Here is a 15971-nt window from a genome sequence, read left to right on the forward strand (position 1 = left end):
AGGTAGAAAAAAAAAAAAAAAAGATTTGGCATGATCAAAAATAGAGCAATAACATAGGAGCAAAGCCTGAGGTATTATTTTAAAAACTGCTCTGCTAAATGTGTTTATCTGTTCTATTTCTGCATGCTGACAAGCTGCACGGGCTGGTCAAAATGAAACCCACAGAGCCTTCAGGTCCTGGTTCTCTGCCATACAACAGCTCCGTCTACTGGGGATCCTGCATGAAGATTAGCCACCAGCAGTGGAAAATTGAACAAAAATGGCCTCTGTGACTTATATAAGTTACTCGAATTTATCTAATCACGTCAAACACATTTCACCCTGAAGCAATTGTTTGCCTTTATAGGTAACTTCTAATATCTGGATATCTGGATACTACGGGATAAAAAGCATGCGTAATCTCAAGAGTGCCTAGAAAGTTTGTTATAGTGTAATTAAATGAATAATTTAAATGTTTTGTTGCTGAACTCGTCTTTGAAAAAAGTCTCATAACAAAAGAATCAAATTACAATATTGAAAATTGCCAACAAGCCAGAAAAACTGACTTGAATCGAAGAAATTGTTTCAAAGTGGGAACCAAAAAGATTCTGAATCCTCAGGTTTGGTCATTTTTAAGCAGACACAAGTCTATATTTATTATATTTACTAGAACTACATGCTTCCCGTGGGCTCACCACCCGCAGGAAAGGTTCTTAATCAGTGCATGGATGGATGGATGGATAGAACTATATATGTGAGGTGGTTTATAGCTGTAAATACCAAGTTGTTGTTTTATCTTCTTTACATAATATAGATGAAGCTATAAAGGTATTACAAGGAAAGTACAAAATAGACTCTTTGCAAACATAAACACGAGACAGAGAGAAAACTGCTCTCTGATGTTTTTCCAACTTCACTGTGCTGAAAGGCACGATTCCCATCAGACAATTCAGGCTCAAAGGATCGTCAAAGGCACATTTAGTGAAAGCGATTTGACAAATACGACTTTCATCCATGATGCTCCAATTATGTCAATATATACAACATTTTTTCTTGTTCTATTATGGTCTTCAATACTGGAGATAAACAGCCGTTCATTGCAATTTAAGTGCTATTTTCCAATATTCCAACTATAGAAGATCCTCTCTTTACTCTTTACTTTATTGTGGTGCAAATGAAATGTTTGTGGTTGTATACATTTTAAGCCTGAATGAAAAGTGCTTTTTATAACCACTACACTTCTGATACTGTCTCCAGGCCTCTCCTGCCTCAGCTCCACCACCAGATGGCAACAAAAAATCATGCTGCATTTGTGAAATGAATTATTCAGAAGCGTAAACTTCAGATATTATTGTATGTAGAACATAGTTTAATTATATTTTAAAATGTCTTTTAAAGAGAACTCCGTTTAAGAGGCCACTTTTGGCTCTGGGAAGTTATGACAGTAATTCATCTGTTGTTGTTTTTAAATAAAAGAAATTGAATATTCAGTTGAAATGATAATCAAATTAAAATGTGTCAGTTTCACTCATAATCAACTAAACCCAACTTAACCCCTTCCCGATTCAGCCATATTAGCTCGTCATATTCATCAGTTTCATCGTATTGGCTGATGAAAGCAATGTTGCGTTGTGTTGCATTATATTATGTTATGCTGTGTTGTTGTTATATTATGAATCTTTCTAGCATTATTTAAATTTTTTTGTTATATTATAACACATTCATTATGTAAAGTTCTGCTGTGTATTTTCATATATGTTTTACAACAGGTTATGATATGCTGTTTTTTGTATGTTATGTTGTGTTGCGTTGCGTTGTGTTATCAAAATAGAAGAGAAAGTAGGTGTTGGATGGGTTATATTATGTATTTTCTGATGTATTTTCTGTTATATTATGTTGTTATAACATGTTTACTCTGTCATGTCATGTTATGTTTTTTGTTTTGTTATCCTTCATGTTTTGTGAATACCATATCTTATGTTATCTTGTAAAATGCGTTAATGTAGTATATGTCATGCTGTGTTGTACTTTGTGACTGTTATGCGATAATGCGTTATGTGTATGCCATGTTGCTACGGTACATTAAGTTTCGACGGTATAAGTCTTATGACACTCAGAAATCTATGAATTTCTGACACATCAGTTCATTTCTTCCTTCATTTTGGGTTGGAAGTGCTTCTCTTCACCTGAGTTCTTCAGCAGATGGCGGGTGCAGCGTGACCCCACAGGGCGCAGGTTGCTCATGTTGTGCCGCAGCCTGGCAGACAGCTGGCAGAAGTCTAGACCGAGATCATCAGCTGCAGTTTCAAGGACCTCGTGGAGTTCCTCCTCTCGGTTCTTTCGTGGCTTTTACTTCAAATAGGCCAGGTCAGTGCACTCCCCATGAGGAAAACAATCATCAGCAACATCTGGAAGTCTGAGAAATGCAGGTTGAACATGTTTGATCTGTGGGAGACATTTATTATTTGGCAGAACAGACCAATAGAATCAACTGTAAAGTGACTTTAAGCCATGTATGTCTTATATAGTCATTCGTTTTCTTTTATTAAACGTGTGCTGCCACATGTTACAGAGGCTTAATACAATATTACATTTATTAAATTGACAAAATGAAACTTAAATGTTTCAATCCTCAAAACATGAGTCAACAGCAAAGAAAAGCTGTTGCTAAATCTTACATGGGCATAACACACATCCTCAGATCTGCTGCTCATCACACAAATGCATGTTCTTAATACATTTTACTCCAATTCAAGTAGAAATATACAGGCTTTCCACTGATATAAGATTGATTACCAAGAAGCATTGTTACAACAAAGATATAAGCTATTAAACACAATTTCTTCTCACTTTATCTGCATAGTTTCATAAATAGCAGACTGAAATAGATTCACATACAGGCATTAGAGGAGCTGATGATTCATATAGATGAGAAAATTGCTGCTTTATTCAGAGAATAAACTTGCAAAGGACTTCTTCAATTTGTGGATCATCTCAGCATCAGCAGTGTCAGTAGCTGTGTGGAAAAATGATGTGTCTTTCCCTCCAAATGCACGTCTTAGAGACTGGGATTTGCTGAAAGACAAGTGAAATATTAGTTTTTATGAGCAAAGTGAGACCGAGCATGTGTGTGTATTCAAATGAGACTTTGATATACTATATCTGAATAATTTATAAGAATTATTTATGGTATCATTTCTTACTTCAGCTGGGGAGTTCCCTGTAGTTTTTCATCACTCCTGTTCCCTTCCAGCTGCTGCTCCTGGTCCACAGCTGTCTCCGGGGGGCTTGCTGAGGACAACCGAGCTGCTGGTTCCCGCTGCGGCCAAGATTGAGCCCGGTACTCAGGATGCACAAATGAAAGTGAGTTACACTGGACCTGTTGGACTCCTGATGTTGGAGCATCGTGATTCACAGCCTGAAAAAGTTGTGCTGCAGGCCTTAGCTTTGTGTTCTTATCCTTTGCAGTGGATTCGAGGGTCAACTTCAGAGCAGGCTTTTGAGAAAGAAATCCTTGGGTTTCCTTAGGATTCCCTAATGCCGGCATAAGAAATACTGATGACATTCAAGCAATGTGATTGAATGATGAGTAAAGATTGAAATATGTTGTTTGTCTATGTATGTTTAGCAGGTTTGCGGTTTATTTAGAAATATTTGTATCCCACATTTTTAACACAGAAGACAGAAACGTCACAATATAAAGGGAACAGCAGCAGAGGGGAGTCAATATCACAATACAGTCATCTCTACACACCTTCATGCATTGAAAACATTGCAGTGCAACATGTGGACGGTTGTCTCCTGGACTGTGTAAATGATGAGGTATGTGAGATTTGTCAGCACAAGTGTTTCCTTAAACAGCAGGCGACACACAGCACAACATAACACATGTGAGGACGCAAACATATTGCAAAGGAAGCTTTATTGCCAGTGACAGAGGGGAAAGATCCATAGAGGATGTTTTTTTTCCCCACAATATATTCTATTGTGATCTGGATTTAAAACAACTCGACACTGGCTTTTAAAAGTACCACGATCCATAATAGTCACAACCCACCAGGTCTGAAGACAGAAGTATCACCTCAACACAAGCTGAAAAGACATGCCCCCTGTACATGGATTAAAGGTTTAATCACAGTCATCAAACCAAGGCCAAACGATGCAGCTATTAGCAACCTCTGTACCTTCACATGTTCTTCCCTTGGAAATCATTGTCATGGCATATTTCCTGTTAAACAGAACAACACATCCATAAAGCCTCAGGCATGGCTTTTACAAGGATACGCTCACAGACACAATGGCACTTTATACAAGTTAGCTTGCTCAACAGGTTTTTTTTTTTAATTCACTACAATGGGAAATAAATTTTGGAAAAACGGTATAGATCTCTTTTTACAATTAATTTGGTTGCTTTTTAGCTGTTTCATCATTTAGGGGTTTTACATGACATGGCCGCCACAAAAGCCATGGGACAACGACAAGTGATTGAGAAATCTGTGTAAAAAAAATGACACAACTTTGTGTGTGGATGACTATAGCTTTTTGAATCAATTCGATGGAAGATCTGATTTGAAAACAAGCACATTATTGATTTAAAAGAAACAAGGTTTATATTGCACTTTCTCCATCAACTCACAGGGATCTGTAACATGGGCACGGTACGACTACCAATGTATTCGCTAAACCCTCTGAGCACTTGTTGTCATAGCAACGCCTCCACGATAGCTGATACCCAGTGCGGGAGCAATGGAGGTGGAGGGGGGTGGGGGTGGGTGCGGTTTAAAACTGGCATTAACGTGGCAGGTCATACATGACACACCTTTTCATTATCAGGAACCACAAGACTGGATGCAAAAGAGACAACGACAACCAAGAAACGGCATCGGTTCACGGTTGTGTGATTCAAAACTGGCAGTTTGAGAGGTTAACTATCACCTCGGAGCACTGGTCTCAGATAAAATTACACACTGCATGTAGCAAGCTGCAGGATAAGCGTTCCCCTTACTGTTATTTACATTATGGGTTACAGGAGTGCAAAGGCTAATGGAGAGAAAATAATATATTCTTTGGTTTAAAATTATACAAATATATTGACGTTGTGTGTTTAGACACCTGCACAGCATCATACATAATAAAATCTTTGATAAATCTGTTTAATATCTATTATATGTTCCTCTACTGTAAATAATCTCTTCCTCTGGTAATTCTGTGACACTGATGTAGATGGAAAAAATGAATTTTCAGAAAGGCAAAATACTGAATGTCTCAACTGTATGTGCATCCTGTGGAACTTATAATATGCATTTGTTATGACACATTCACAATGCATGAATCACAGGGAACACAGCCTAGATAAACACAGCAATGTTACGTGAACGTCCCACTTGGTCAGACATATATAACTGACTTGCACCTGCTTTTGTATCAGTCATGCAAAACAAAAATAAATATCTATTATCATATGTACGAAAATAATCACCACTACAGTCGTACACACCCACTTATCATATACATATTGAGATATACACAAACTTCAAACTGTACGATTGCCCACAGTTTGAACAATATCTAAAGGTAAACACCAAAAATAAGAAATAAAAAGGGAATCGGAGGGGGCAAATGAAAGATTCGTAGCTGGGCCAAACAGGTAGCACAGAGCAGCACTGAACTCAGTGTAGGCACGATCTGCTTCACATCATCAACAACAGCCCCAACGAAAAAACCACAGCTATCAAAACATAGGTGACCTATACAAGCACACAAATCAACAGGTCAACAAGTAGACAGTACATTTTTGACACTGCATAGAGTTAAAAACACAGTCCAGGCCAGCTCTCAGCTGCATGAAGCTCATCCCACCGAGATCTGATTCTTGCCATTAGCCTCCTCACACATGTCTGCGCTTGGTTTCAGCTAAGGTACGTCATTGTTGTCTAGACTCTGAAACTAGCCTTCCACTTGGGTTACTCAATTGGCCTGGACTGGTTTTGGGCCCACTGCAACACCATTACAGTCGAGAATGTACTGCAGACAACCTTGAGGTGGGCGTCCCGCACCATTCTTAGTGGCTTCACCGATAATTTCGCCCTTCTGGCCGGTTCCCTAATAGGAAAAAAAAGAAAAGAAGAAAAAAACCCAGAAAAAAGTTACTCCTGTTGCAACAATTAGAACAGATTTATAATGGTGACATTTAAAGTTGCACTGATGTCAGACTGACTGATTGTACGAACATTATCTGGCTCAAATAACGTCTAGGTGTGTGTGGAATGAAAGAGATTAGAGAGAATGAGAGAGTGCAACTTGGATAGAAGACTCAGTTAATTATTGTGCAGCCAGCCTTTAAAACAGCAACCAGGATTCAAACCAGGCTCCCCTGCATTCCGGGTCAAGATGGCCCACCAGGGGGAGACATTCAAAATTTGAATGTAAAAAAAGAAATAATTTGACTCTTATATATTATTACCACTATATTACCGATGGTACCTGACTAAACCAGCCTCTTGTATTTAATCACTGTCGCTGTGTGTTGCTGTACCTGGGACGGCTGGATGGTGGTGGGTCTCTGTGGAGCATTGGCCTCCTTCTCAGCTAACTCCATCATTTTTGCCAGCACCATATCGGCAATGAGCTGCCGGTCCTCAGGCTGGTGTTCTCCCACCAGAGGCATGGCGGACCCCACAAACTGTGCCACATGAAATAAAGAGGGTGGCGTCAACACAACGGACGACAAACAATTGTCAGTTTGACTTGATAATCAGTCTCGGTCTCTTACCTCTGTGATATAATCTTTACCATCCTTCCCGTGGATAGCTTTGACTGCACAGATTTCCAGACCCCCATAAATCTCTGAGCAGGTGTCGACCCACAGTTTGTACCTGAACACAGAACCAGGGGCACATCAATGCTGAAAGACCCACATCCGAGTCTGGATCTGCTTGAAGTTTAACCTAAAATGCCATGATATGGCTTCGTTGTAATTGGTACTATATGTAAAACTGAAAGGAGTGAAGTGCATAAATGAAACATAATGGTATGAGTCACACTTGCTCCTACTTGTCCTATATTGAATTGCCTATGAAACACTCACCTGTCAGTCATGGCCACCTGTTCGAGCATCGCTGAGCCGGTGTTGCTCTTCCAGTTACCAGATATAGATGTTCTCCTGATGTGTGTGAAGGACACAAATTAAAACAAGTGACGTTATGTTTGTGCTTATAAGTGAAGAAACCAAAGAGTACCAATACTTACATGTAGGCTTTGTAGTCAGTGCCGATTTTCTGGATTCTGATGTCATATTTAGAGTCTATAAGAGGTTCTGTGGTCGTGTACGTCTGAGTGAGAGCCACGACACTGGCTATGTCCTGGAACTTGCTATGGTTATCCACCTTTACCTATAAGGAAATACCATTAAAAACAGGTGGAAAAAACATGAGGGGTCAATTTATATAAAGTAATAAAGACTTTTAAAGACATGATTTTGTAAACATTTATTCACCTTTCCAACACCAGAGTGAGCGTGTCCAATCTTCACAACAACAGGGAATGATGGCATACTGACCTAGAGCAGGAAAAGATTTGTGTCATTGTGTTGGATTTCTGTTGAATGTCACGAAAATTGATATTGTGGCATTTGTTAGGATTCCCACCATCTCCTTGTAATTAGGGTAAAAGGTCTGTTCAATCAGTGGGAATTTATCAGCCCCCAGTTTCCTGTAGGTGTTGATAAGTTGGGCAAACTGTAAAAGAGAAATCAAACAAAAAGTGATAGTTATAATATTTTCCACACAGGGATCACTGTAATTTAAAGCAATAAAGAAAGCCATAGAACATAATTGTTATTGCTCCTTTGCTGCCTGCGCTCCTCCACAATAAAGCGTTTCCTACCGCCCACGGCTTGTCACAGAGGTTGTAGATGGACTCGAGGGAGTTGATGCTCGGCACGCCGCCATACTGGAGGCCAATGATCAGGTTGCGAAAGTCCTCATTCTGGGTCATACTGAAGGCATGCTGGCGAATGAGGACAAAGTCTGGCTTGAATGACCTAAAAACACAAAAATACAAACGACGAAGTGAGACAAGCTGATCGGAGACGATGCAGACTGTGGGAAGTGCAGAGGATGAATCACGCATCGAGCACTGTGGGTGGAGACACGTCCACTAAATACTCAATACTGATTTGTATAGTCAAATCCATTTGTGGAGAGTGTCTATGTCACGTGAGAGAGAGTGTGTAAGCGAGTGTGTGTCTCACCTAATGACTTTGGTTCCATTCCTAAAGACTTCCATGTTAACGTTGCAGGTCCCGTTAGCGTGAGCCACCACGTTGATTTCATTGAATTGAGCCTAACAAATAAAGAAGAACAGAGCACATAAACTTCTTTGCACAGCTTCACAAAAGAGCCTGAAATGGCTCTCTCTTGCAACATTAGACTCACCTGTTCCACTTTGATGTCATAATCCCCTTGGATTTTCTTTCCCCGGAACAATTTTGCCCTGGGTAACAAGAAAAGCATAAACCTTTAATGCAACTGTGGTATAAATAATAGAATTACATACATTTCTAACAAATACAGTTGTGAAAGACTTCCAATCACGCTTGTATGTATGTATGTCTGATTTCAGAACCTGATGTTAACTGTGTGTGTCTTTGTGAGCACAATGCGGATAAAATGTTTCTGTTTCTGCTTCTCCAAGTGCAAATACACACGATTTATAACACTTCTACCGCTCAACCAGGCAACAGAGGCAGCGCCGAAACACTGCAACACTCCTTAAAACAGTATAAATATCTCAACAACAAGCAGTGCTGGCCAGGGAGTTGATAAAAAAGATGACAAAAAAATCCTCTTGCACACACAGACCTCGGAAATTCAGACAAAGGCTGCACTTTTCATGACTTGTGAATCGGCATTTTAGTATTCTTTTTTTTCAGCTTGAATATCAACGTCACACTCGTATCTTTTATCATTCAGTCTGCTTTGTGCAGAGAAAAATTTCTTGTGGGATTTGAGATTGAGATGGATAGTAACCCAAATCCACACAGGGATAAAAAAACAAACAAACTGCGAGAGCCATAAAATCATTGCTGGCGTTCGATTTCTTTAGCTTTTTCTTATCCTAATGTGCAAGGGGCTGGCCCCTGACAACATCAGCTCTGATTGCAAAGACTGCTGGGGTAAATCAATACGAAGACGAGTCCAAAAAAAGAACTCATCCCATCTATTTTCCTAAGTTGCCATAGAGATGGTCTCATTGTGGTTTTCTCTTTCCAAACTAACGGCCAGCCGCTTCATCTGCAACAGTGGCGCAGACACCAAAGAAGATTTATCCAAATACAATTTAAAGAGTGTAGATGTCTCAGAGAGGCCTGTGTTATTATATTATACCAATGTGTTTTGAGCTTCTTACTTCCTTTTTCATTTCGTTTGTATTGCACTGCTGTCACGTACCCTGCTCTCCCCGCTTATTTAATGAGGAAATAAAGCTGAATAATTCATTCACAATCTAATTAGAGCATGGGGATCTATTTAGCTGGGAGAGAAAACAAGCATTAAAATATGAATCATAGCTCGTATATTTGAGAAAATGAGAAGCCTGCCCTGCGCCGAGATGAATGCTGTTTTGCAATACACAGACAGACGGAAGGAGACGGTGTTTCCTAAATATGACCCCGAGAAACAAACGCGGAGGCGGAGGCACATGAAGACAACAAGCCTGTGATTTCATTTCGCTCCGTGAAATATTGATCTCCTGTCAACGCTGGGAATGTCCAGGTAAACTTCATAGGATGTGACGGGACTGATCACTTTTGTGCAGAGAACTTCCGGGTTTGGATTAGAGGCCGCACATCCAGAACGGACGTGATCTTTCAATTCAGCGCATTAATATGCGTTAGTAATTGGTAGTCCTCTCACAGCAACCACGTCCTTTGGTGAGAGTCTGTCTAAGTCTGGCCTTCCTGCAAAAGTCAAGGACATCATTGTTATAGACTCGGTTTGCAGTTTATTTGGAAGGGCCATACAGCTACAGCAGTCACATACACTAAAGTTCATCGTATTTCATTTGCAGATGATGATTCAGTTTGCTCTTCACAAGGCCTTTGAAGCATATCGAGTCATTCTGGTCACATTTCTACCAGGTTAGCACGGACAACGAGACGATCCCCAGTTTTGCCGTCTCCCTATGTTGAATTTGTCTGTTCTCTCTGTGTGTTTTTGCATTGGCTTTTCACTCTGTACTCTCACCCACAGTATATAAAAAACATGCTTTTGACATCATTTCAAATTATAAAATTGCCTGTCAGAGCAATTGTGAGTGTGTGTCGCTGCCTTGTGACCTGTCCAGGTTGCTTCCTGCCTTCACCCATTGTCAGCTTAGATCGATTCTGTCACCCTGCGACCCTCCGTGGTGCAGACGGTGATTGGATGACTGAAATTTTTTTGTATTAGATGCATTACTTTTTTCCTGGTTATACCTAATATATAACCACATAAATGTATATTCGCCATGATTTCTGCTTTCAACCTCGACTGAAAGCCTTACCAATGGACCGGGGCGTTCACAGTGAAAGGAGCAGGGCACGAAGCCTAATGTTTATCATTTATTTGCAGAAAAAATCAATACGGGTGCACTTGAATTCAATAGAAGATGAGACGAGCAAACAGAATGAGACCAAAATCAGGTTCTGTTTTGTGTGTGAGATCCTGGTTTCCAGACTGAAAAGAAGAGAAAGCCACTTTAATTAAGCTAATGGCTGCGGGTTGGTTGGTCGCAATGACAAATTGCATTTAGCTTGGAGTGAATTTACATTCAGACGATTCAGTCGAGAGCTTCATATGCGGGTAATATTGCTGAATGTTAATGCCTTTCACATTACCTGCATAATATCCACTCTCAGAGCAGGTCATTGTGGGTTAAATAAGATTACATTTGCAAACATGGTGTCAGTGAAAACAGTGTTTTTCTTTTGTAAATGTATACATTGGGAGATTTTAATGGGGAAATATTTGTCTCTACTTTAAGCAATATTGTAAAGAGAATAAAAGAGCGGCACATCTTATGCAATTAATCAGACAAGTAAGAGAGTGAACCATCTGCTCCTCCTATCATAAGAGCAATTTATAGCCTTCCAGGAAAAAAAACCCGAATCTCTCTGACTGACTGGCAGCCTCCTCTAATATACAGATTTTGTTTATCTTTTCCATTTTAATGCTTCACAAGTGTAAACCCGATTAATTAAAAATATTAAGATTATAGGTATTTATTTTATATTTAGATATGGCATGTACCAGAGAGTGAACTTTCACCATTTTGAAAGCCATTAAAAGAATTTACCTTTGCTACCCTGGGCTGCAAATTGTGACTGAGCAGCACAAGGACATTTGACAATAGCGGCAAGTAACACTCTAAAATGGGTTCATTCAATGACATGCACACGTTTAATGCATTGAAGTAGTGATACCCAAATTACAGTGTGAATACTCTATGACAACTTGATATCTCGTGAAAATGTGGTAAAGCGATCTTCCTCCTTCTGTCACAGTGAAACCAGGTCAGCTCGATACAAACATTTCAACAGTAAGTTCAGTACTTTACTTCTCCAATTTCATGTCCTCACGGTATTACAAATGATACTATATTTTTGAATGTCTTTCAGAAACTGCCAAAGATATATATTCATCTTTTGAGTTTTGACAGAGTCGTCTGATAAACAGCGTTTGAAGCTCCAGCCAGATACAATTAATCAACAGACGTCTCTCCAGACTGGGGCCTGTGCTGGGGGGACCACCGGGTCTCACAGCAGCGGTAACAGACGAGTCTTGACTCTACCTGTCAGGCAGTGAGCCGCAGCACAGAAGACGAACCGACGTTACAGAAGATATTAGGTGCTTACTCAAACTCATTTTAGTTTCTGAGTAGTGAATCAATTGAAATGCAAAATCTCCCTCATGTAATTTCCATTATATTTCTTTATAGTCTCCAAAAGAAGAAAAACCATTTGGGTTTTGCAGGCCAAACAGAATAAAACTTTACTATTTTAACCAAAAGTCACTTGTTGGGAGACACTACGTGTAGGTGAAAGGTCTCAGAAAGGCAGCCCAAGGAAACCACATGTAGTAAACAAACATGCACAACCTCCCTCTTCGTGACATTGAGCTGCCATAAAAAATACATGCTGCACTCAGACGGGCGAAGCCTGCTGAATGAATTATTTTAGCAGAATCTCCAGTGGTTGTGCACTAAATGGAAATAACAGAAGACATGGAGAACACTAGTAGTGTACAGGAAATATGAAGGTAATGAAGTGTTTTAAAACTGAAGAAAACTTCAATGAGATGACGATGACATCGCATCGAATGACCTGAGATTTTCATCCCATGATAAAAAAATTACTTTGGCTGTGGGTCTGAAACACCCACAGTGAAAATAATGGTGAGTGAACCTTCACTCTACTCACAGCCCAACATAATTGCCATTTTCCATTAGGATGGCCAATGATGAATGACGAGAGTCTCCGTTTAATACATTTCATTGTCTGTCTCTGCCAGCTCTGCAGAGCAGTGGCACCATATTGGCACATCCCACCGTAATTGTTATTCCTCAGCGAGACACGTCCTTTGTACTCGAGACAAATGTTGAAGAAGTTACAGCAAGAAGGCTGGTGTCATTTTTTTTGTTTCATATTTTTCTCAAGGAGCTGGGTTTCAATATTTGAATAGCCAATCCTCCACAGACCACACACACACACATACACATACACACACACACACAGAGGCCATCTTGCTGGAGACTCGGCATGACACACAACACAATGTATAATGTTGACAAGAAAAACAACAGACAGTCTACCACCCAGAGTCCAATGTGTCCCTCCGTCCTGTGAATTTGCAAAAGGCTTCGCAGAGCTGAGTTTCAGTTTTCTGTTTTCTCTCTCAATGTAGCAGTGATTGCCCTTGAATATTACACGTAGATAACGTCCCCTTCATTCAGCAAATGTTGAGCTTTGAGCAGCAGAGTTGCTGGGTTTATCATTTGATCAGATATGAACATCCACATAGAGTGTTTTCAATGTACATGGACGTGCTAAGTCATTCAGATCGCCTTAAGCTCACAAGACTGACACCAAGCTTGTTTTCAGCTACCTCTGAGCGAGGTCCTCGGGGACAGCGAGTGGCTTAAGTATCTGAAGAATGGCCAACTCTCTTCAGGTCAATGACACGATGGACTTTCAGTCCAGGAGACGGTGAAATAACGATGTGTACGGTTTTTGGAAAGCTGTCCGCCATGTGTTGCAGCATCTGACATTGATTTTCCTGTATGTTAGTGCAACGTATGTCATGTGATGTGCTGCCAGTAAGAGGAGGGGGGAACCCCACTGATGGAGGGACAGCACTGCAGTATTTACACTTCCTCCACAGAAACAATACCCAACAATATCAAACATAGTTCCATGTTTTAGGAATGGTCAAATACCACATTATAGAGTGATAGTATGAACAATTTCACATAATTCATGCTTGTACAAATTGATGAAAGAAAAGGCTCTTATGAAGGTAGATGTCCAGAAATATACGAATTTTCTACAAAGAAATACGACAGAATTTGGACGAATCAAAGCCTGCAGTCTTGGTGTGATACAATAATTACTGAGACTCAACGAACCGTATTTTGTTAAGCAATGACTGCCTTTATGTGATATCATAAAACTGGCATGGCACGCCATCAAACCGCAGCAGTCGAGCTCATTCGTACCTGCAGGTTGCTTTGTACAGATGTTTCAGTGGTTCTTGCCTAATTACTACGTTCAAAGGCACCATGAGGGGTGACTCTGCAAAGCAAATAATGCAAGATGAACTGTGTGAGGTTGAGTACAGCGACATATTGCCTTACCACTCCTGCTGAGGTTCGTCGATGACCAGGAGAATCTTAAACTTCTTGGATGTCGTGACTTGGGTCTGCTCCACCAGCCCTGCTGAGGCGGCTGTCTGCTTCACAACATTGGTGATGGAGCTGAAGAAACCGGCTCCTGTCGACTGGGACAGCTGGGGTTTCCTCTCCGGGGCAGGGGAAGTGGCCGGAGGTGCCGGCGCGGCTGTGGGAGACTTGGCCGGGGCGGCGGTGGAGGCAGGTGCAGGAGGCTGTGCAGGGTCGGGCCTCTGAAGGTCTGTCATGTAGCCGTTCGGCAGGTTGGAGATGAAGGTGCTGTCCGAGAGGCGCCGGCGCAAATAATTCATGGCTGCAGCGGAGACAGCGGGGGAGTCGACGAGTCACTGGGTGTGGAGAGCGATGCTGCAGAGGAGTCCCTGTCCTTAGTGCACAGCTAATAATGGCTGAGCTCTTAGTGCAAACTCCCAGTGAATGTATTCCCTCCCAGCTTCAGCGGAGCATCCTCAAAGCTCCCCCTTACTGGCACTGACGTTTCCCTCCCACTCAGCCAATCAGCGTCGCCTGCGCTTTCCTGAAGCAAATGATGCTGTGCCTCAGCTTCCTCCTCTCGCCCTCTCCTCTCCTCTCCTCTCCTCTCCTCTCCTCTCCTCTCTCTCTCTCCCTCTCTTCCTCACTGACTTCCCTACCCCTCCCCCATTTTCTGCTGCCTGAGAGGCGTCATCCTTCTTTTGAACCACAGCATGGAAAATAGAGGGGTTTCCAGTGGAAGTGCAAGAGGGTACGCCGAGTATTACATCACCGTCGCCCCACTCCGCCTCCCCCCTTCTCCTCACATGTCTCCGCTCCGCTTCCTCGCACAGCATTTCTGTGTGAGTAAAATGTAGCCATGAAATCTAAAATGGCTGTTGGGACCGGTGGGCAGTGTTGAATGGGAGGAAGCGTCAGCAGCAGTCTCCCGAGACTCAGATGCATGTTTCTAACTGGTACCTGTAGGTGCTGCTCTCCCTCAACATGGCCTGCAACATATCTCCCTCACTCGCTCATGGCAGGGTTCATGATGCAGACTCTTATTTACGCTGCAATATTCTGCACTCATAAAATCACAAATTTCCCTGAAAGACAAAATATTAAAAAAAAATTATTTCTTATTTTCAAACAACATAAACATGTAATTAATGATCCCCAACAACTGCTGCAGCTACTTCACTTCTTCCAAAGAAAACCTTTAACTGGCAAGTCAGACCTTTGTTGAACTGGATCGTATACGACGGATACACAAGGATATTTTGACAAGGGTCAGAAAACCCATCAATATATCATTAAACTGCAGAGTTTGAAGGTCACCACAAATCTATTCCAAGGGAGGAAGAACAATGAAGCTTTAAGGATTTATTTAAATGTTTCTGCATCTGGGGACGATTCAAAGGATTTCAAAACGTTACTTCAGCAAATGCACAAGTCATAATGGAAAAGTTCCCTTTTCCCGTGACTTTAATTCGAACAATGAATCTTACTTATATTTTTGGATTTACTCAACAAAAAGTGAAATATCACAATTTCAGAGTCATGAAAATTCAAAATACATTATCTCAATATATTTGAATTTCACAGGATTGAACAGTTTTTTACATTTGTTTCAAACAGAGCCCATAATTAGAATTACATTTGGGAAAATGCCTAAAACTTCTCAGTTTATATGTTATGAGCATATACACGACTTTAAAAAAAAGAACCTTTTTCTTTTTAGATGCACCTGCATTTGTAATTTTTTCCTAATAAACAAAAAATAAGGCCCAGATTTAATTTGTAAACATCTATTATGTTTGTTAATATGAGTGGATTGTGTCGATTTTAAATCGGAAGTCGCAAAGATCCAAACTTTCGAGCTTTTCTGTGAATGGAGCATAATCGTCCGTTGTTCGCACAGAATGCAAAAGATGATCAAACTTGTTTTGTCAAAGCAGCTTGAACTACAGCTTCTATTTAATCTGCACATTATTCAATACATAGATCCAATCTCTGGCTTTGTCAATAAGCTGCTCCACCCTGACTGTCCCCCCACCCATGATCTCTTCTTTTCTAATCCTCTCCATTCTGATCACTCC

At 40.8% G+C, this 15971-nt stretch overlaps 1 protein-coding gene across 1 annotated transcript; it reads right to left on the reverse strand.

Annotated features, from left to right (window-relative positions):
- Positions 1 to 3591: 3591 nt before the first annotated feature.
- Positions 3592 to 14506, reverse strand: syn2a (synapsin IIa). Its single transcript, XM_080470132.1, has 11 exons — positions 13870 to 14506; positions 8415 to 8472; positions 8231 to 8322; positions 7864 to 8020; positions 7626 to 7715; positions 7475 to 7537; positions 7228 to 7370; positions 7067 to 7141; positions 6752 to 6854; positions 6515 to 6661; positions 3592 to 6081 (listed from the first exon to the last, which is right to left on the reverse strand). The coding sequence occupies exons 1-11, from the start codon at positions 14211 to 14213 to the stop codon at positions 5947 to 5949; spliced, it is 1407 nt and encodes a 468-aa protein (XP_080326258.1). The 5' UTR covers positions 14214 to 14506; the 3' UTR covers positions 3592 to 5946.
- Positions 14507 to 15971: the final 1465 nt, after the last annotated feature.

This window comes from Lipophrys pholis (genome assembly GCF_963383615.2).
Source record: "Lipophrys pholis genome assembly, chromosome: 8".
In the NCBI taxonomy this organism is placed as follows: Eukaryota; Metazoa; Chordata; class Actinopteri; order Blenniiformes; family Blenniidae; genus Lipophrys; species Lipophrys pholis.